Source organism: Pterocles gutturalis, unplaced genomic scaffold (assembly GCF_000699245.1).
Source record: "Pterocles gutturalis isolate BGI_N339 unplaced genomic scaffold, ASM69924v1 scaffold38927, whole genome shotgun sequence".
Classification (NCBI taxonomy): Eukaryota; Metazoa; Chordata; class Aves; order Pterocliformes; family Pteroclidae; genus Pterocles; species Pterocles gutturalis.
In genome coordinates, this window is record NW_010116798.1 from 1 (window position 1) to 14,031 (window position 14,031).

Genomic DNA, 14,031 nt, shown 5'->3' on the forward strand with positions numbered 1-14,031 from the left:
TGGTGTGTCAGCCACTCCTCCCAGTTTCTGCCCTGCGGTCTGAAAGGGAAGCAAACACTTTGTATGTGTTTAGATTTATTTCTGGGCTTCACCACGTGTATACACAATGGGCACATAATAATCCATGGGGATCTGGGTTGAGGTTTAGGGTCAGCTGTGTGGGCTAGGAAAGCCAAGGAAAATTCCTTCATAACAGCACAAGGAGTCTTCCTCGATGGGAAGGGGTTCTCCTCCATTAGAAGGAGGAAGGATGGACTGGGACAGGGGAAAGAGGCACCTCATACACAGCCACCTGTGCCACTTCTCCAGGGCACAGGGTAAGTGCGTGCTCTGGCAAACACGTGTGCAAGGCTGTCTTCTGGGGTTAATAAGTGCAATGTGGAATGGTCCCTTCACAGCCAGCATTACCCTGCAAGGCACCACCCCTTGTGATTTTCCAAGCAGAAAGGCACAGGACACAGCGGCTCTGGTGCAGCGTTGCAGGGCTTCACGGGATTACTTATTCACTGTGTTCTTGGAACAGCTCCAGGCTTCCCGTCTCTGCCTCCCGTGTACAAATTCATCAAGTATCCACAAGGCTCACAATCCCCAGAGGCAAGAGAAGACAGCAGGAAGGTGATTCATTGCAAATCACACGGTCTCTGAAGGACCTGCGGGGCTCTGGAAGGACCAAACTGGCATCCTCCCTTCTTCTATCTCCTTAACGCTTAATCAGGGTAATTAAGGCAGCAGGCGCAATCTGGATGGATTTCATTGCTGGGGCCATTGGAGGTAAATACATGAAGTAGTGCTTGTTGATGAAAGCAGATCACTGTGTTTCCTTCTTGTTCGGCTAATGGGCAGGTCTCTGGGGCAGAGCTGAGAGTTTTTTGATGGGGGACTGCTTGTTAAAAGTGCATTATTAAGTGTAAAATGTCATCAGAGCGGGTTCACAGAGCTGCTGGAGAGGCAGCACTGCAATTTGGTCCTCTGAGGTCATTGCCTTGCAATCTCCTCCAGTCTAATTGCAGCAGGATGGGGCAAAACTCTGATAGGAAGAGATGAAGCGGAATACATTGAGTGCAGATACAAGCTGGCTAGTATTACCCAGACAGCAAAACCTCACGTGTCTGGTGCCTGGGGGTCCTGCCAGGCTGTCAGGGTCATGGCTCTGGGGGGCTGAGGATGCAATTTGTGAGACGGGAGGGGTAGAGGCATGTCTTTTTGCAGTGAAAAAGCCTGAATGAATGACCTTTATTTTATCTAAGGATAAAATGTACTTGCAGCTGTGATGGTAATTTCAGTGCAGGCATGCTACGTAGCAGGCTTTGATCTGGGAGAAAGTAGGTTAGCTGTGTATAAAAAAAGTAGAAGGAGAAAAGTGTGATTTAATTGTAGACATTTTTAGAGCATGTACTGCTCAAACCCAGCTTTGTTTTAAACAACAAAATGTAGCCAGTGGTCTCATTTATTTTCTGACATCTTGTCAGATTTAGCAGAGTATCAAATACCAAGACGAAAGCGTTCGGGTTGCCGCTGCCAGAAAGGCCAGGTAAACCTGATGGATGGCTGAGAGAGCCAGCCCAAGCCTGCATGTCAGCTCTCACTTTGAGATCTCCTGAAATTTGGCAGTTTCCTTCACCAGGAGCAAACTGTGGTCTTGGTGCAGATGTGCATCTCCTGGGAAGGACCATAATGAGTTTTACCCTGCAGCCTCTTACTGCTCATCACCCAGAATGTGGAAGCAGGGCAAGGTTTGGCATCTCAGCAGCATGCAGCCCTGGAGGTGCCTGTTGCTTGGGGTGTTGGCCTTCCTGGGGTGCTGGGGGACTCTGGATGGGAAGGACCCTTCATGGGAGAGGGGAATATAACCAGTCCCTCTCCGGCAGCTTGCCTTTCTCCTCCCCTTTCCTTGCTGACTTTAAAGTACCCCGTGGAAGTGGTAGCCCTGTGCTGAGGCTGGCAATGGGACATCCATCCTGGAAGGATTCACCAAACATCCTCTGTGATGTCATGTTAATGGCTGGGCTCAGCTCAGCAGGGCAGTGACGGCTGTGTTTGCTGCTTGGACTCCTTTGCTTTTGTTGGCACAGTTGTAGTTGAGCCACTTAAGAATAAACTTCTTTTGCAAGGGAATGTGGAGAGCTGAAAATGTAGTTTCAAAGTGGTCATCTACCTCAGCCTTCTGAAGCTGCTCCCATGCAAGGTCATGGTTTGTGTAGTGCCTTGCTGTCCGCCGAGCTGTGCAGCAAGCTTCTCCCATGGGTGCCTTGGAAACGGGCTCAACCTGGGAGGATGCAGGCTGGAGAGCTCCAGCTGGGGCCAGAAATGTCTTTGCTTGTTTTAAGACACTTTACTGACACCAGGGTGTCAGAGAGCAAGATTTTCTATCCTGTCATCTGTGTCCAGCTCGAGGCTTTCCTAAGAGGGATAATGCAACTTTTCACTGGCAGACAGGGGTGTTTTCTGGCAGGCTGTTCCCTGCTGGGAGCTTGCACAGAGATGTGTGCGGGGTACCTGCTCAGGGCTCCAGGGCCGTGGTCCTACCCCAGCATGGGACAGCTTCCAGGGGTGGGACAGCTTTCCTGTGAGAACTGGGGTGGTTTTGGTGCTGAGCTTACTTCATGGGTCAGCATTGAGCCATGTTCTCGTTGTGCTTATTAGAGCTAAAGCAGTTTTTGTGTTCCCCAGGAGGCTGCAAACCCAGCTGAAGTGCATCAAACAACTCAAGAGGCAGCACAGATAACAGGGTTTCTTTTAGTTAATTACATTCTTGTGACCTTGATCTGTTTTCAGAGTGTTTTGGTCAAAACATGGCTTGAGCACTTCTGAAAACAGCAGAGATGCTGCCCTTTTGAATCCCAGTGATCCAGCCTGGCTCAGGCACCTGCACAAATACTGTGCATCTCCTCTGAGCTATTGCTTCTGTGGGCATGGGACAAGCTCAGCATCTTCAGCCTGGGAAACAGTGACCTGCTGTGACTCCAGATGGAAACAACTTGAAAGAAACATGCTTGGTGACTGTGGAGACTTTCAATAACCAGTCAATGGGGCTGGATTTTGTGGAAAGCAGCTCATCCATAAGGATGTCTTTCCTGACCAATGAAGCCGAGCAGGAGATTGGACTAGAGACCTCCCAAGGTCTCTTCCAACTTGAAATTTCCTGTGATCCCACGTGTATTTTCTAGCCCTGCTACTCCAGCAACCTGGGCCATGGCAGGGGATGGGTATTGATGATTAGGGCGATTGATGACTAGGGGATGACTTGACTGCTGTGCCAGGCACAGAGATTTGGGAAGGAGAAGCTGAGGGTCACCCAACAGTGCCCTGCAGCGGTGGTAGAGCAGCAGGGTCTGCAGCATGCCCAGGCTTCACCACATCTTACTGCAAGGCTACACACCAGTCACATGCAGTCCAAGCAGAGATAAAGTAGTCCACCTACGGAGGGAACATGCCGTCACCTTGTCCTTACAGCTAAAGCAGCTCTTGCTGGCCACTGCCAGGTTCACGCTACTGGATGAACTGCAGCTTGCTTAGGGTACGGGGCACTTTTTATGTTCCCAGCTCTTCACAAAGTAAAGGTTTTTGGAAGTTGCTGTCTAGCCATCCAGGGGCTGGGCCATGATCCCTGCTTCTCTCTGGCTCTCTCAGACAGGGGTTTGCAGCAGCCTGGCGGGCTCCATATGACTGCCGCTTGCTCTCTGCTGATTTCCATTGCAGTGGCCACCCTGCCAGCATCCTCCTTATTTGAATTGCCTGGTCAAAGTGGCCTGACTTGTGAAGAGACTGTGAGTAATCCAGTTTTGTCTTTGCACTGTGTCTGTGTGCACAGGATGCCGCAACCTCTGCGCGATACCTGAGAACGTGTCAGATAAAGTAGGCATAAAAAATGGCTCACTACAACCCAGCGAAGATCATTCACCTGGTTTTGCCATTTATTTCTGTCACAGCTGGTGCAGCGTTACTCAGCAGGAGCCCCACAGGATCCCTCTCCTGTATGCATGCTATACATTGCTGGCCTTGTTTGATACTGCTGTGCAAAGAGGGCATGTGGGGGTCATGCTATCTTTGTCCCAGGCTATTTATATTGTGTGACATTGTGCAGAGCCCTTCTTTCTCAGCCTTTGATGGACTTGGCTGAGCTCCTCAGCTCTGACAACTTAACTGCTCAGAGTGCCTTGGCTCTTAAGGAGTGCAGTTTGTTGCAGGCTGTAGTTGTTCGGAGGTTTAGGGTAGGAGCAGTGAAAAATTTACCCTTATGGTCTCCTCCCAAGTGGAGATGTTTGGTCCTTGCTGGACCCAATGTGAGCAGGAGCCTTTAGGACTGAGAAGCAATGGGAAATAGGCTGGTTTGGGGCAAACCTGCTTTATTTCGTCTATGTTACTGCTGTCTCTGCATCTTAATGTGTGAACAGGGTAATCTCTCTGGAAGGGAGGACACTTGTTGAACACTGACCCAGTTCAGCCTTGGCACCTGACGTGCACAAGACAAGGCTTCTACCTTCCTGAGCTGGTGGAGCAAGCCATGGCTTAGCTGTGTAAGGCACATGGTGTCTCCATATCACCAGTGTGGGATCAGCCCACATCCGCTGCCTCTAAAGTTCAGGAAGTCTGAAAACGATGCGATGCCAGAGCCTCCTGGCTAGGAAGGGTTCTTGGGCCAGGGGACAGCACCTCTGAGGTCAGCACAGTCACACTGACACTGCTCTTCCCTGGCTGGCGGGGTCTGTGTTTGCAGTCTGCCTCTGGCTGGTGGCTGGGAATCTGTGACAGTGCAGGTGACCCTGGGTGACATTGTGTGTTGTCACTCTCTGTTCAGACCAGAGGCATTGCTCCTTCGAGCTGTATTACTGTGCCAGTGTGTTCCCCTGGCTGTCTCTCTTCCAACCTGATCTCATTTTGGTTTTGAAATACGTAAGGTGGCTTCTTGGCCCATTTTTGCTCTTCATTGCTATTTATCTGGTGGCAGATTTGATAGAGATTTTTGCAGCACAAACTTCATTTTTCTTCAAGCAAGATGCTGTTCGTTGTTTTCTTCTGAGTAATGCGCCTCGGGATTGTTTCCTGGTGACTCACACCACCAGCAGCTGCTGCTCTTTTCCAAAATGTAATGCAGCTTTCCAGAATTCCCAAGCAGCCATGTAACCGCAGATGAACATGCTTAGTGAAGTGCTCACAGTGATTAACACATTTTTAAGTATCTCTCTCTCTCTCTTTTTTTTTTTTTTTTTTTTCTTTTAGAAGGACTCCGAGAGAGGCAGTTTCCACCAGACCTACTCTGACTGCCCAGCTCCCTGAAGGGCTCATCCAGCACTTCTGTAACTTGATCTCTGGCTAAATAAACTCACAAATAAACTAAAGCTCCGTCATCCTCCGGCCTGATTTCCTCTCAGATGACTTGGCAGTTGGTGTAAGGGGAAGAAGTTAGCTAGTCAGCCCTTTTATCATCTGTTGTATTGGCCAGCAAATGCATTTGGATTAGAGCTGAGAAATGCACTGGAGATAAAGGCAGGGACGGTGGCTGATCTGTCTGTTGCTGTGACCAAGAGAAGCCCATGTCGGGGTTCTTTCATTCTCCTTATCTGCCACTAAGGCAATAACTTTGTCTCATAGGATTAATGCATTCCCCACTCCAGCAGCTATATTAAGGTCTCGAAATTAGCCTGGGTGTTGACAGAGGATTGACAAACCCCCCAGCACCCTGAGTCGTGGTCAGCTGGCATGTGGGGCGTGCTGCGGAGCACGTGGCTTTGTGCATGCCCATCGCTAATCCCTCGCTGCCACTTAATCCTGCTGAGCCCTGGGCGGCCGCGGGTGGGTGGTCCCACTGCGGAGCAGCACCACCGGTTGTGCTGTGCCCCAGTGTCACACCAGCCTGTCAGAGCTCCAAACTACCTTTGCTTTTGCTCCTTGCTCTGCTTTTGCAGCAGTCTCTGGTTCACATAGGAGATGCACTTCAGAGGCTTAGTCCAGCATGGTTCCATGGACCCTAATGCCCAATGAATTCCTAACCCAGGGCTCTAGATGTGCTTTGTAAGCTTCAGCCAGGACATGTCCTGTCTCTGGTGTGCAGGAGGCAGCAGAAGTACCTCTCCTGTCTTCAAGACAGATTGCTGAGAACCTGTAATGCATGAGGACCACCCCTGTTTTATAAATGTCCTTGTGACTGCTGCTTTTATTCCTTAATGTTTCCGAGTCAAGCATGGAAAACCAGCATTGCTCCAGAGACCCTGTTGTGTGAGTGGGGATGCTCTGAGGGTGCTTGGCCACAGTCAAAGATGCTTTACTGCCTAAGCTGAGAGGGGGAATGAAAGCAGGCCCATATCATACAAGTCATTCCTTCAACCTTCCTGCAGCAGTGCTTTCTCTGTTTCCCATAGTCCCAGCTTGCACCATGGTGTTATTCCTCCCAATAATTTTCCTGGGATGCCTGGATTCCTCCTCTGAGTGTGCCTTGGTCACACAGAGAAAACTGCACATTTTGCTCTGTCATTCTTGGCTCAAACGTCATTGCTGGGGCTTGAGAGAGGTCTGGTGCCAAGCACGGCAGGACTCTGAAGCTGCATTTCTCTGCTGTTCCCCTAATGACTTCCTACGATGGGGGAAAGCAGTCTGCTGCGCCGTGCACTGTTAACCATCTGCAATATGCTCTCTGTTTCAGGTGGTCTAAGCACAGCAGTGGGTTATCCGCTGGACACAGTGAAGGTACCTGTTGAAGCTTTATTTCTTAACTACAGACTGAAAACAAACAGGCCCTTTTAGTTTTTCCCTCCCTTTTTAGAAAACTAGTCCCATGATAATGCTTTCATCTTTGTTACATCAACATATTTCACTTTATTTGGTTGTGTTGTTTTTACCTTAAAAGAAAAAAGTAAATTATTTGGGGGTACTATTTTATGGCTAATTAACCAGTTTGCTGCTGTGGCATTTGTTGATTTTGTTTTTAATCTGATGCCTGCATTTTAAAGTTGTCCCTGTATTCCTAGGTGAGAATTCAGACTGAGAGGCGTTACAATGGGATTTGGCATTGCATTCAGGAAACATACAGGACAGAAAAAGTAGGTACCTGTCATCAGAATTGCTGATCCCAGTTATGGATGCCTTGTGTCAGAGAAGCAGAGCCACCTTTGTCAGTTTGGGGAGGACAGGCGGCAGTTACATACACCCATTTGTTAAGAGAAGGGTCAGGATGAAATTTAGCTTTGTTGATGAGCTGTAAGATGGGAGCAAGTTTTGTCTCAGCAACGTATGGCCAGTGTCTTTAAGCAGATGCTTTCCCATGCTACTCCCTCGTAAAAGTGTTCCTTTTCCTCTGTTTCCAACTAGGTTTGGGGATTTTACAAAGGTATGTCTGCATCAGTCCTCTCAGTATCGGTGATTTCTTCTGTTTCATTTGGCGCATACAAAAACTTCCTTTGCACCATTTGCAAGCTGCGATACGGGGCTGCGGACGCAAAGCCGTCCAAGCTGGATGTTTCCCTCGCTGGAGGCGCTGCCGGCGCTGCCCGGGTAGGTAAACAGCCGAAAGGGAAAGCACAACAAGGGATCTTGTTCACAAACACAAGAGTCTGGAAAAGCAGGGAATGTTTTCTGTCCAGGAGGCCACAGGGGAGCCGGCAGCAAGTCCGGTGGCTTTGTTTTCGCAGGGGGTCACCTCCTCACTGGTCGGCTCCACGGCATGGCTGTGTCCTGCCGGGGGCTGGTGCTGGATTTGGTTTAGAGTGCCAAAATACTTAAGAACATGCTATTAAGAATGACATGGACCTTGGCAGCAAATGCGGAAAAAGGAAGAAAAAGAAGCCAGGCAGCAAACTTTCTAAGTGTCTCTGAGGGTATGTTTACGTAAGACAGATGTAGCTCGATGTGTTAAAGCACCGGCCAGCACACTGACTGTGGCTGCACGAGCCTGGCATGGTGTTGCTGTAGAATTGGGCAGTACATGGCGTGTCCTTGTCAGGGTGCAAAATTCAACAGGGCATCACTGACAAGTGATGCTGCCTGGCAAATGTGCACCATCCCAGGACAGGGAGGTGAGGCTGAATCCAGGAGCAGTTTCCCGTAAGGAGATGGATTTCTGTGAGTGTGAACATGGCAGAGGTTACCCCAGCTCCCTGATGGTGTGCTGGGCAGAAATGCGTCACCGACCAGTCACAGGCAATCCTCTTACAGAGCAGTCCAGATGGTCGGGTTTATAGGTGTTTCCTAGCCAGCAATGACTCTACTTAACACAGGTTAATTTTGTTAAAGTCTTTATGGCCTTGGTTCCAAATATGGATACATACAAGAGACTTGATGTATGCTACCCTCTAGCTGAGGACATCCCCTTTCCATGCCTATCTGGTTTAATAAGCTGTTACAAGTATTTAATATCCCCTGTTGATTTCTGCCTCACCTTCCACTCTGCATGGTGCAGCTCACACCTCTGTCCTGCTGCTGCTGGGTGGGATTTAGCACAGGCAGAGGGGAGGAGGCTGGAACTTGCTGGCTTCAGGCCATATTATTGCCTGAAAAGGTGTGAGACATGGAATTTGCAGGAGGAGGATCAAAATACTATTTAAATGCGAAGGCTTAAAATGCCATCTTCTGATGTTACAGGTTGTATTGATGACCCCCAGTGAAGTGGCTAAAGTTCGCATGCAGACTCAGAGGAACCCACATCCTTCCGTCGCGTCTCCCCACCTTGTTTCCAAGCCAAAGTACCGAGGATCTCTGCACTGCCTGAAGGTGATCGCCAAGGAGGAAGGTTTTGGAGGTCTCTACAAGGGCTGTTCTGCATTACTGTGCAGGGATTGCTCATCTTCTGCAGTATTTTTCCTTACCTATTCTGCCCTGTGCGACTGGCTCACACCAGCCGGGAAAAATAAACCAGGTAGGGCTTGGAAAGCATCTGGCATCACCTGCAAGAACAGCTTATTTAGTGCCACACTAAGAGGGAAATCAGGCTCTCAGCAAACATCACCCAGTACCTATAAAACCTCACCCAGCTCTGGTCCTCGTGTGGGGTTGCTGTGTGCCAGCAGCTGCGAGTGAGGGCTTCGCCGGCACGACCTCGTCCCCCAGCAGCTACTCCTCTCCCTGCAGAGGGGTGCTTACAGCACGCTCTAGTGCCTAGTACGCAGGCATGAAATCCTCTTACTGCAGAAATAGGATATGTAACTAGAAATGAAACATGGACAAACCTCCCAGGAGCCATCATGGAGCATGGATCAGGGTCAGTCCAGAGTCTGAAAATAAAGTGCAGATGCAGACATAAGACACTTAAAACACAAAAGACACATTAAGACACTTAAGTTTCCTGGTTGTGATTTGGCTCAAAAAACCAACTGTCCCTTTTGAGAAAAGATCCAGTAGGTGACATTAAGCAAAGAGCATTATAAAATTATAAAAATAAAGCAGACCCAGCTGAAGAGGGTGTGAGTGCTCTCAGGCTGCATCACATCCAGTTCATGTGGTGTTAAAATAGATGCTGCCTTTGCATGAGTTGGTCTGATATATGCAAAAATGAGGATACTGTGAAATTGAGAGGTCACACCGTTTGTGTGAGATCACTGGAAACACACAGCTGCAAGAACTGGAAAAAATAACTGCTGAAAAACGTGAAAATTAATCAAGCTAACAAATCTGAGATGCTTGTAGCCGTATCAGTGCAAGGTTGAAGTTAACTGCTCCTCCCTTCACTCCTGCAGGTTTCCTCGTTGTGCTGCTTTCTGGTGGTTTTGCTGGAGTCCTGGCCTGGGGATTAGCTACTCCCCTGGATGTCCTCAAATCACGGATGCAAACAGATGAATCAGACCAGCACAAGTACAAAGGCCTCATCCACTGTGCTAGGGAAAGTGTGAGAAAGGAGGGTGCAAAAGTGCTTTTCAAAGGACTGGGTTTGAACTGCATTCGTGCCTTTCCTGTGAACATGGTGGTGTTTGTAACGTATGAAGCTGTACTGAGATTTACAGATCATTATACAAACAAAAAATAGCTTGTCCCACTCTGTTCAGAGGTGTAGTTTGTTTAGGTTGTTTTTTGTAACAACATTCACAAACAACTGCTGAATGCCGTCTCCTTTGATGGACAGCATAAGAAGCACGGACATTTCAGCACAAAGCTGGATGACTGATGGCTTTGTTTTGTTCTTATAGGATTACAAACTCATCAGGGAGCCTTGGATTTATATACAACCTCCCTTTTATCTTGTTCATGTATTTAGACTGTAGCCATTGCTTTGGCCCTTGAAATATTTGCAAATGTTTATGTTCTAAAAAGCTGCTAGTCTGAGCAGAGATTTTGGTTTCTACTGGCACAGAAAATGATCTTCATGACCAAGGCAAAAGCTGGGAGGAGTTTGTGTAAAATTTAACACTACGCAGTGTGTGCTGTTTACATGCACTGCCTGTATTGCATTCATTGAGTAACTTACGTAGTTGTGCTTCAGGCTGCCACTTTTCCTTCCCAGCTGTAATTTTCCCAAAGTACTCTACAATTACATCCCTTTGGGAGCAGCTGAAATATGAATCTCCTTGCTTTTTCCTGTCATTATTTAATGAGTGGCAGACACGGTGTGTTTACATAATCACGCTAATGGCCTCTTTGAACGTGAAACCAGGCGGGGTTCCCATAAGCCATGTGATTTGCTCCCTGTGCAGCCCTGAGCCCTGAGCATCAGTCCCCTCCCGGAGGCACGGTAGCTCTGCAGAGCTTGGCACAGCTTGGGAGGCAATCTGTTCTCATCCTGGCAGGAGGGTAGGAATAGAAGCAAAACCTCTCTGCTTCTCAAAGGAAAGGCTGCCATAAAATCTGTGCACTACCAGGGTTAGGCAAGTTACAGGAGAATTGCAATGTTGCAGGGTATAATTCAGATTTACAACTCTTAAAATGTGCATTCTCACTTTAAACTACAGTGCTAGGAGCAGTCAATGTTGTGGTTTTTTTTTTTTTTTTTGGTTAAAGGTACATTTTGATAGAATTTTGTTACAACTATTTCTTTTCACAAAGGTATAAAGTTTCATCAATATCAGTTAAAAAAAACCCAACACCCACACTTGCTTCAGAAGGAAAGTCCCTAAAACCAGAAATACTTTAATTTGCTCATCCCACCTCAAGAGCAGCATAAATGCTTTCTGTCTCCATTTTAATCCCTGGATGATGACATCTGGAGCGGACTGGAGCCAGCCCCCATCACATTCTGTTGAAAGTGCGCTTTTTTGGAGGGAAATATTTTTAAAGGATTTCTCGCATTCAGGGTTGATGTCCTTACGGGTCCACAGCCGCTTTTACCAGTTGATAGCATGGCCTTGATGACACTGGCAGTAATTTTGCAGGAGACACAATTTGTCAGCTATGCTGGACATATAAGAAAGGGATCTTGTATTAGAAGGACAAGTTTAAAAATTTCAGGTGCTACTAGAAAAGAATAAAGGGGACCATCTCCACTTCAGAGAGTGACCAGTAAAAAGCTCCAGAACTGTCCTCCTGAAATCTAAGCCTTCAACTAGCTTTTTAAACATGTTCACAGCCATGCTATCAAACAACTATCATAATTATTTCTCTCAAGAGTCCATCCAGCTCTTGCAGCTCATCTAAAAACAGTCTTAGGAGACCAGACGCAGTTGCAGAGTATGTCACCTTAAAGAGGAGTGAAATGAAAGACCCAACGCTGAACCCAATTCTCTCCCAAAGTGTTTATGGCCTGAGAAACCTACCACCTCCTGTTACATCTTGAGGCATCAGCACTAAACTTTTTTAATCAGAAAGTCCTTATAACAGATTTAATTAAGTCCTGAAGATTTGGAATTCCTCTTAACATGGTTCTTAATTCTACTACCCTCTTTCTACAAGGGACGCATTTGACCAAGTGCTGTCCCAGAGGGGTAGTGGTTTATCCCAGCTCTGTCTGTATGTTTTCTGGAATCAAACTCAAACTTTATGCTGTGTTACTCCCAGCCAACCTTGTTCTCAGACATTACATCCTCTGAACAGAGACAGTAAGAAAACGCCTGCAAATCAGACTCAGCAACCATTTATTGTTAGGCAGTGTTGATCCATGGTCAGCCCAAGGTTTGAAATAAAGCAGCACAGCTTTCCTAATCGGCTCATACATTCAGATGACTAAAAATGTCTCCTGTGGGTGTAACTGAAATACAGGAATTACAGATGCATTGTAAAAATGAACAGGAACAACTGTGGAAGCCAGTGCAAGGGGCTGAGAACTGCAAGCCTCAGGGTATTCAGCACCATATAAAAGCAAATACTACATGAGAGGCTTGAACAAATACTACATGAGAGGTAAGTTGTATCTTCAGGCAGCTTATTTCAGGAAGGTAACAGCTTTGCAATCCATGCTGTTCATAAACCTTTACTGGAAAAAAAATACACAGTGTATGGGTGACAACCTGCCTTAGAGCAAGAACTCACAGCTAATTCACACTGACACAAACCACCAACAGGAACAGGAATTGACTGTACAAGTACCGTAAACACAGGCACATAAATACAAACCAATTTTTGTTTACTGACATGACACATTGTACATATTATGTACATACACATTGAGCCGGGTGTTTTGCTTCTGGATTTCAGAACCTGACTGCTTTATTTTCTGATTGTTTTTACTACCTTGACCTTCAGCTACTCTGATAATCACGGAACTATTCATTCTGATAAATAAGCTTGCTGGAGGCCAGCTAACAGAATGAAGACACCACATCAGCTGTGCTGATATTGGATTTATACTGCTATAAAGACTGCAGCTTGTTGTATAGATGATTTATTTCAGTAACAAAGTTGGTGGCCTTGCAAAAAAGAAAACTTTCTTTAGAAGGCACATTCTGCCTCATGTATTCATGTTGCTGGTAATTCCTGTTCTCTCTGACAATGTTTATGAATATCCAAGTAGGTTTCAGCATGCCTCTTGGCCATGTGAAGCTATTCAGAATCTGTGCTCTTCAGACAACAGCAATTGTGGACTATCATGTTTCCACTTAAGTATTGTTTTTTATGCCAAACGCACTGAAGCGTCCTTGTACGTTTGGGTCACATTGACCTTCCCCTATTTCTGAGCTGGCTGCTGTATACTGGGAAATTTAGCATTCATTGCTTGCGACCAGTTAATCTTTGGAAAATTGACCCTTATGAGCTTGCTCTGGGAGCAATCTGTAGTCTACCTGGTAGGACCGGATAGAGTGGGTTGTAAGGCACCCTACTGCACTACCTGGAAGGCACTGGACATCAAAACAAGGACCAGCTCCAGCACATGACTAAATCAACACCTAAAAGGTTAGAAAGAGAGGTAAAAAATAGAGTAAGTGTAAAGTAAGCCTTTAAAAAAAGAAAAAAAAGAGTAAAATCAAGGACATTTGATACAGACTTTTATCTAAATTTTTATTACAGTGAGATGAACAATATACAAACAAATTGAGGAAAATGCAATGAACATTGCCTAATAACATTCCTAGACATTTCACACATCCTTTTGAAGACTGCCTTGTCTTGACTTTTTAATAGCTCTGGGACATGAATTGTCATTACAACAGATTTAGGAATTTGCCAAGACTCCTCTGAGAAATTGTATCATTTCTGAAGCGTGTTTGCAAGAATCCAACAGAGTACTTGAGTAAGGTGCTTGCTCAGTAAACAAATACTAAATAATTTAGCTATCACTTTCCTTTCTAGAACTTTCAAAACAGATTTTAATTGCTGGGTTATAAAATTAATCCATGTGCTTAGTTAGGATAGAACACATCACTGTTCTTCTACAACATATTTCCCGTTCCTGAATAAATAGATGATCTTTAAGGTCCCTTCCAATCCAAACCATTCTGTGATTCTATGAAATGAAATAAATCTTGCAGGACAGATCTGCATATAATATTTTAAAGAAATTTGCATTATGAGTTCGTAAAAGCCCTTTAAAAGTCAATTTAAGTCATATTTTATGTATAGTTTAAAGATGGCAAAGAGTGGACTGCAAGAACAAGAAGGTTATCATTAAAGTCTACAGTAACCAAGAATTAGTTACTAATGGATTTAAGAAGCTATTTTTCTTTTCTAAGAATTGCTCCA

The 14,031-nt window shown here is 46.2% G+C and overlaps 1 protein-coding gene across 1 annotated transcript; it reads left to right on the forward strand.

The window, feature by feature from the left end:
* The first annotated feature begins 743 nt into the window (after positions 1-743).
* On the forward strand, positions 744-9,952 carry SLC25A47 (solute carrier family 25, member 47). Its single transcript, XM_010075613.1, has 6 exons — positions 744-771; positions 6,641-6,684; positions 6,966-7,037; positions 7,306-7,488; positions 8,575-8,848; positions 9,666-9,952. Exons 1-6 carry the CDS (start codon positions 744-746, stop codon positions 9,950-9,952), a joined length of 888 nt encoding a protein of 295 aa, XP_010073915.1.
* The last annotated feature ends 4,079 nt before the right edge of the window (positions 9,953-14,031 follow it).

Coding starts and splice junctions, on each gene's coding strand:
- SLC25A47 (XM_010075613.1), top strand. CDS start 744: ATGGATTTCATTGCTGGGGCCATTGGAG. Junction 6,685..6,965: donor ATCCGCTGGACACAGTGAAG/GTACCTGTTGAA, acceptor CTGTATTCCTAG/GTGAGAATTCAGACTGAGAG. Junction 7,038..7,305: donor AAACATACAGGACAGAAAAA/GTAGGTACCTGT, acceptor GTTTCCAACTAG/GTTTGGGGATTTTACAAAGG.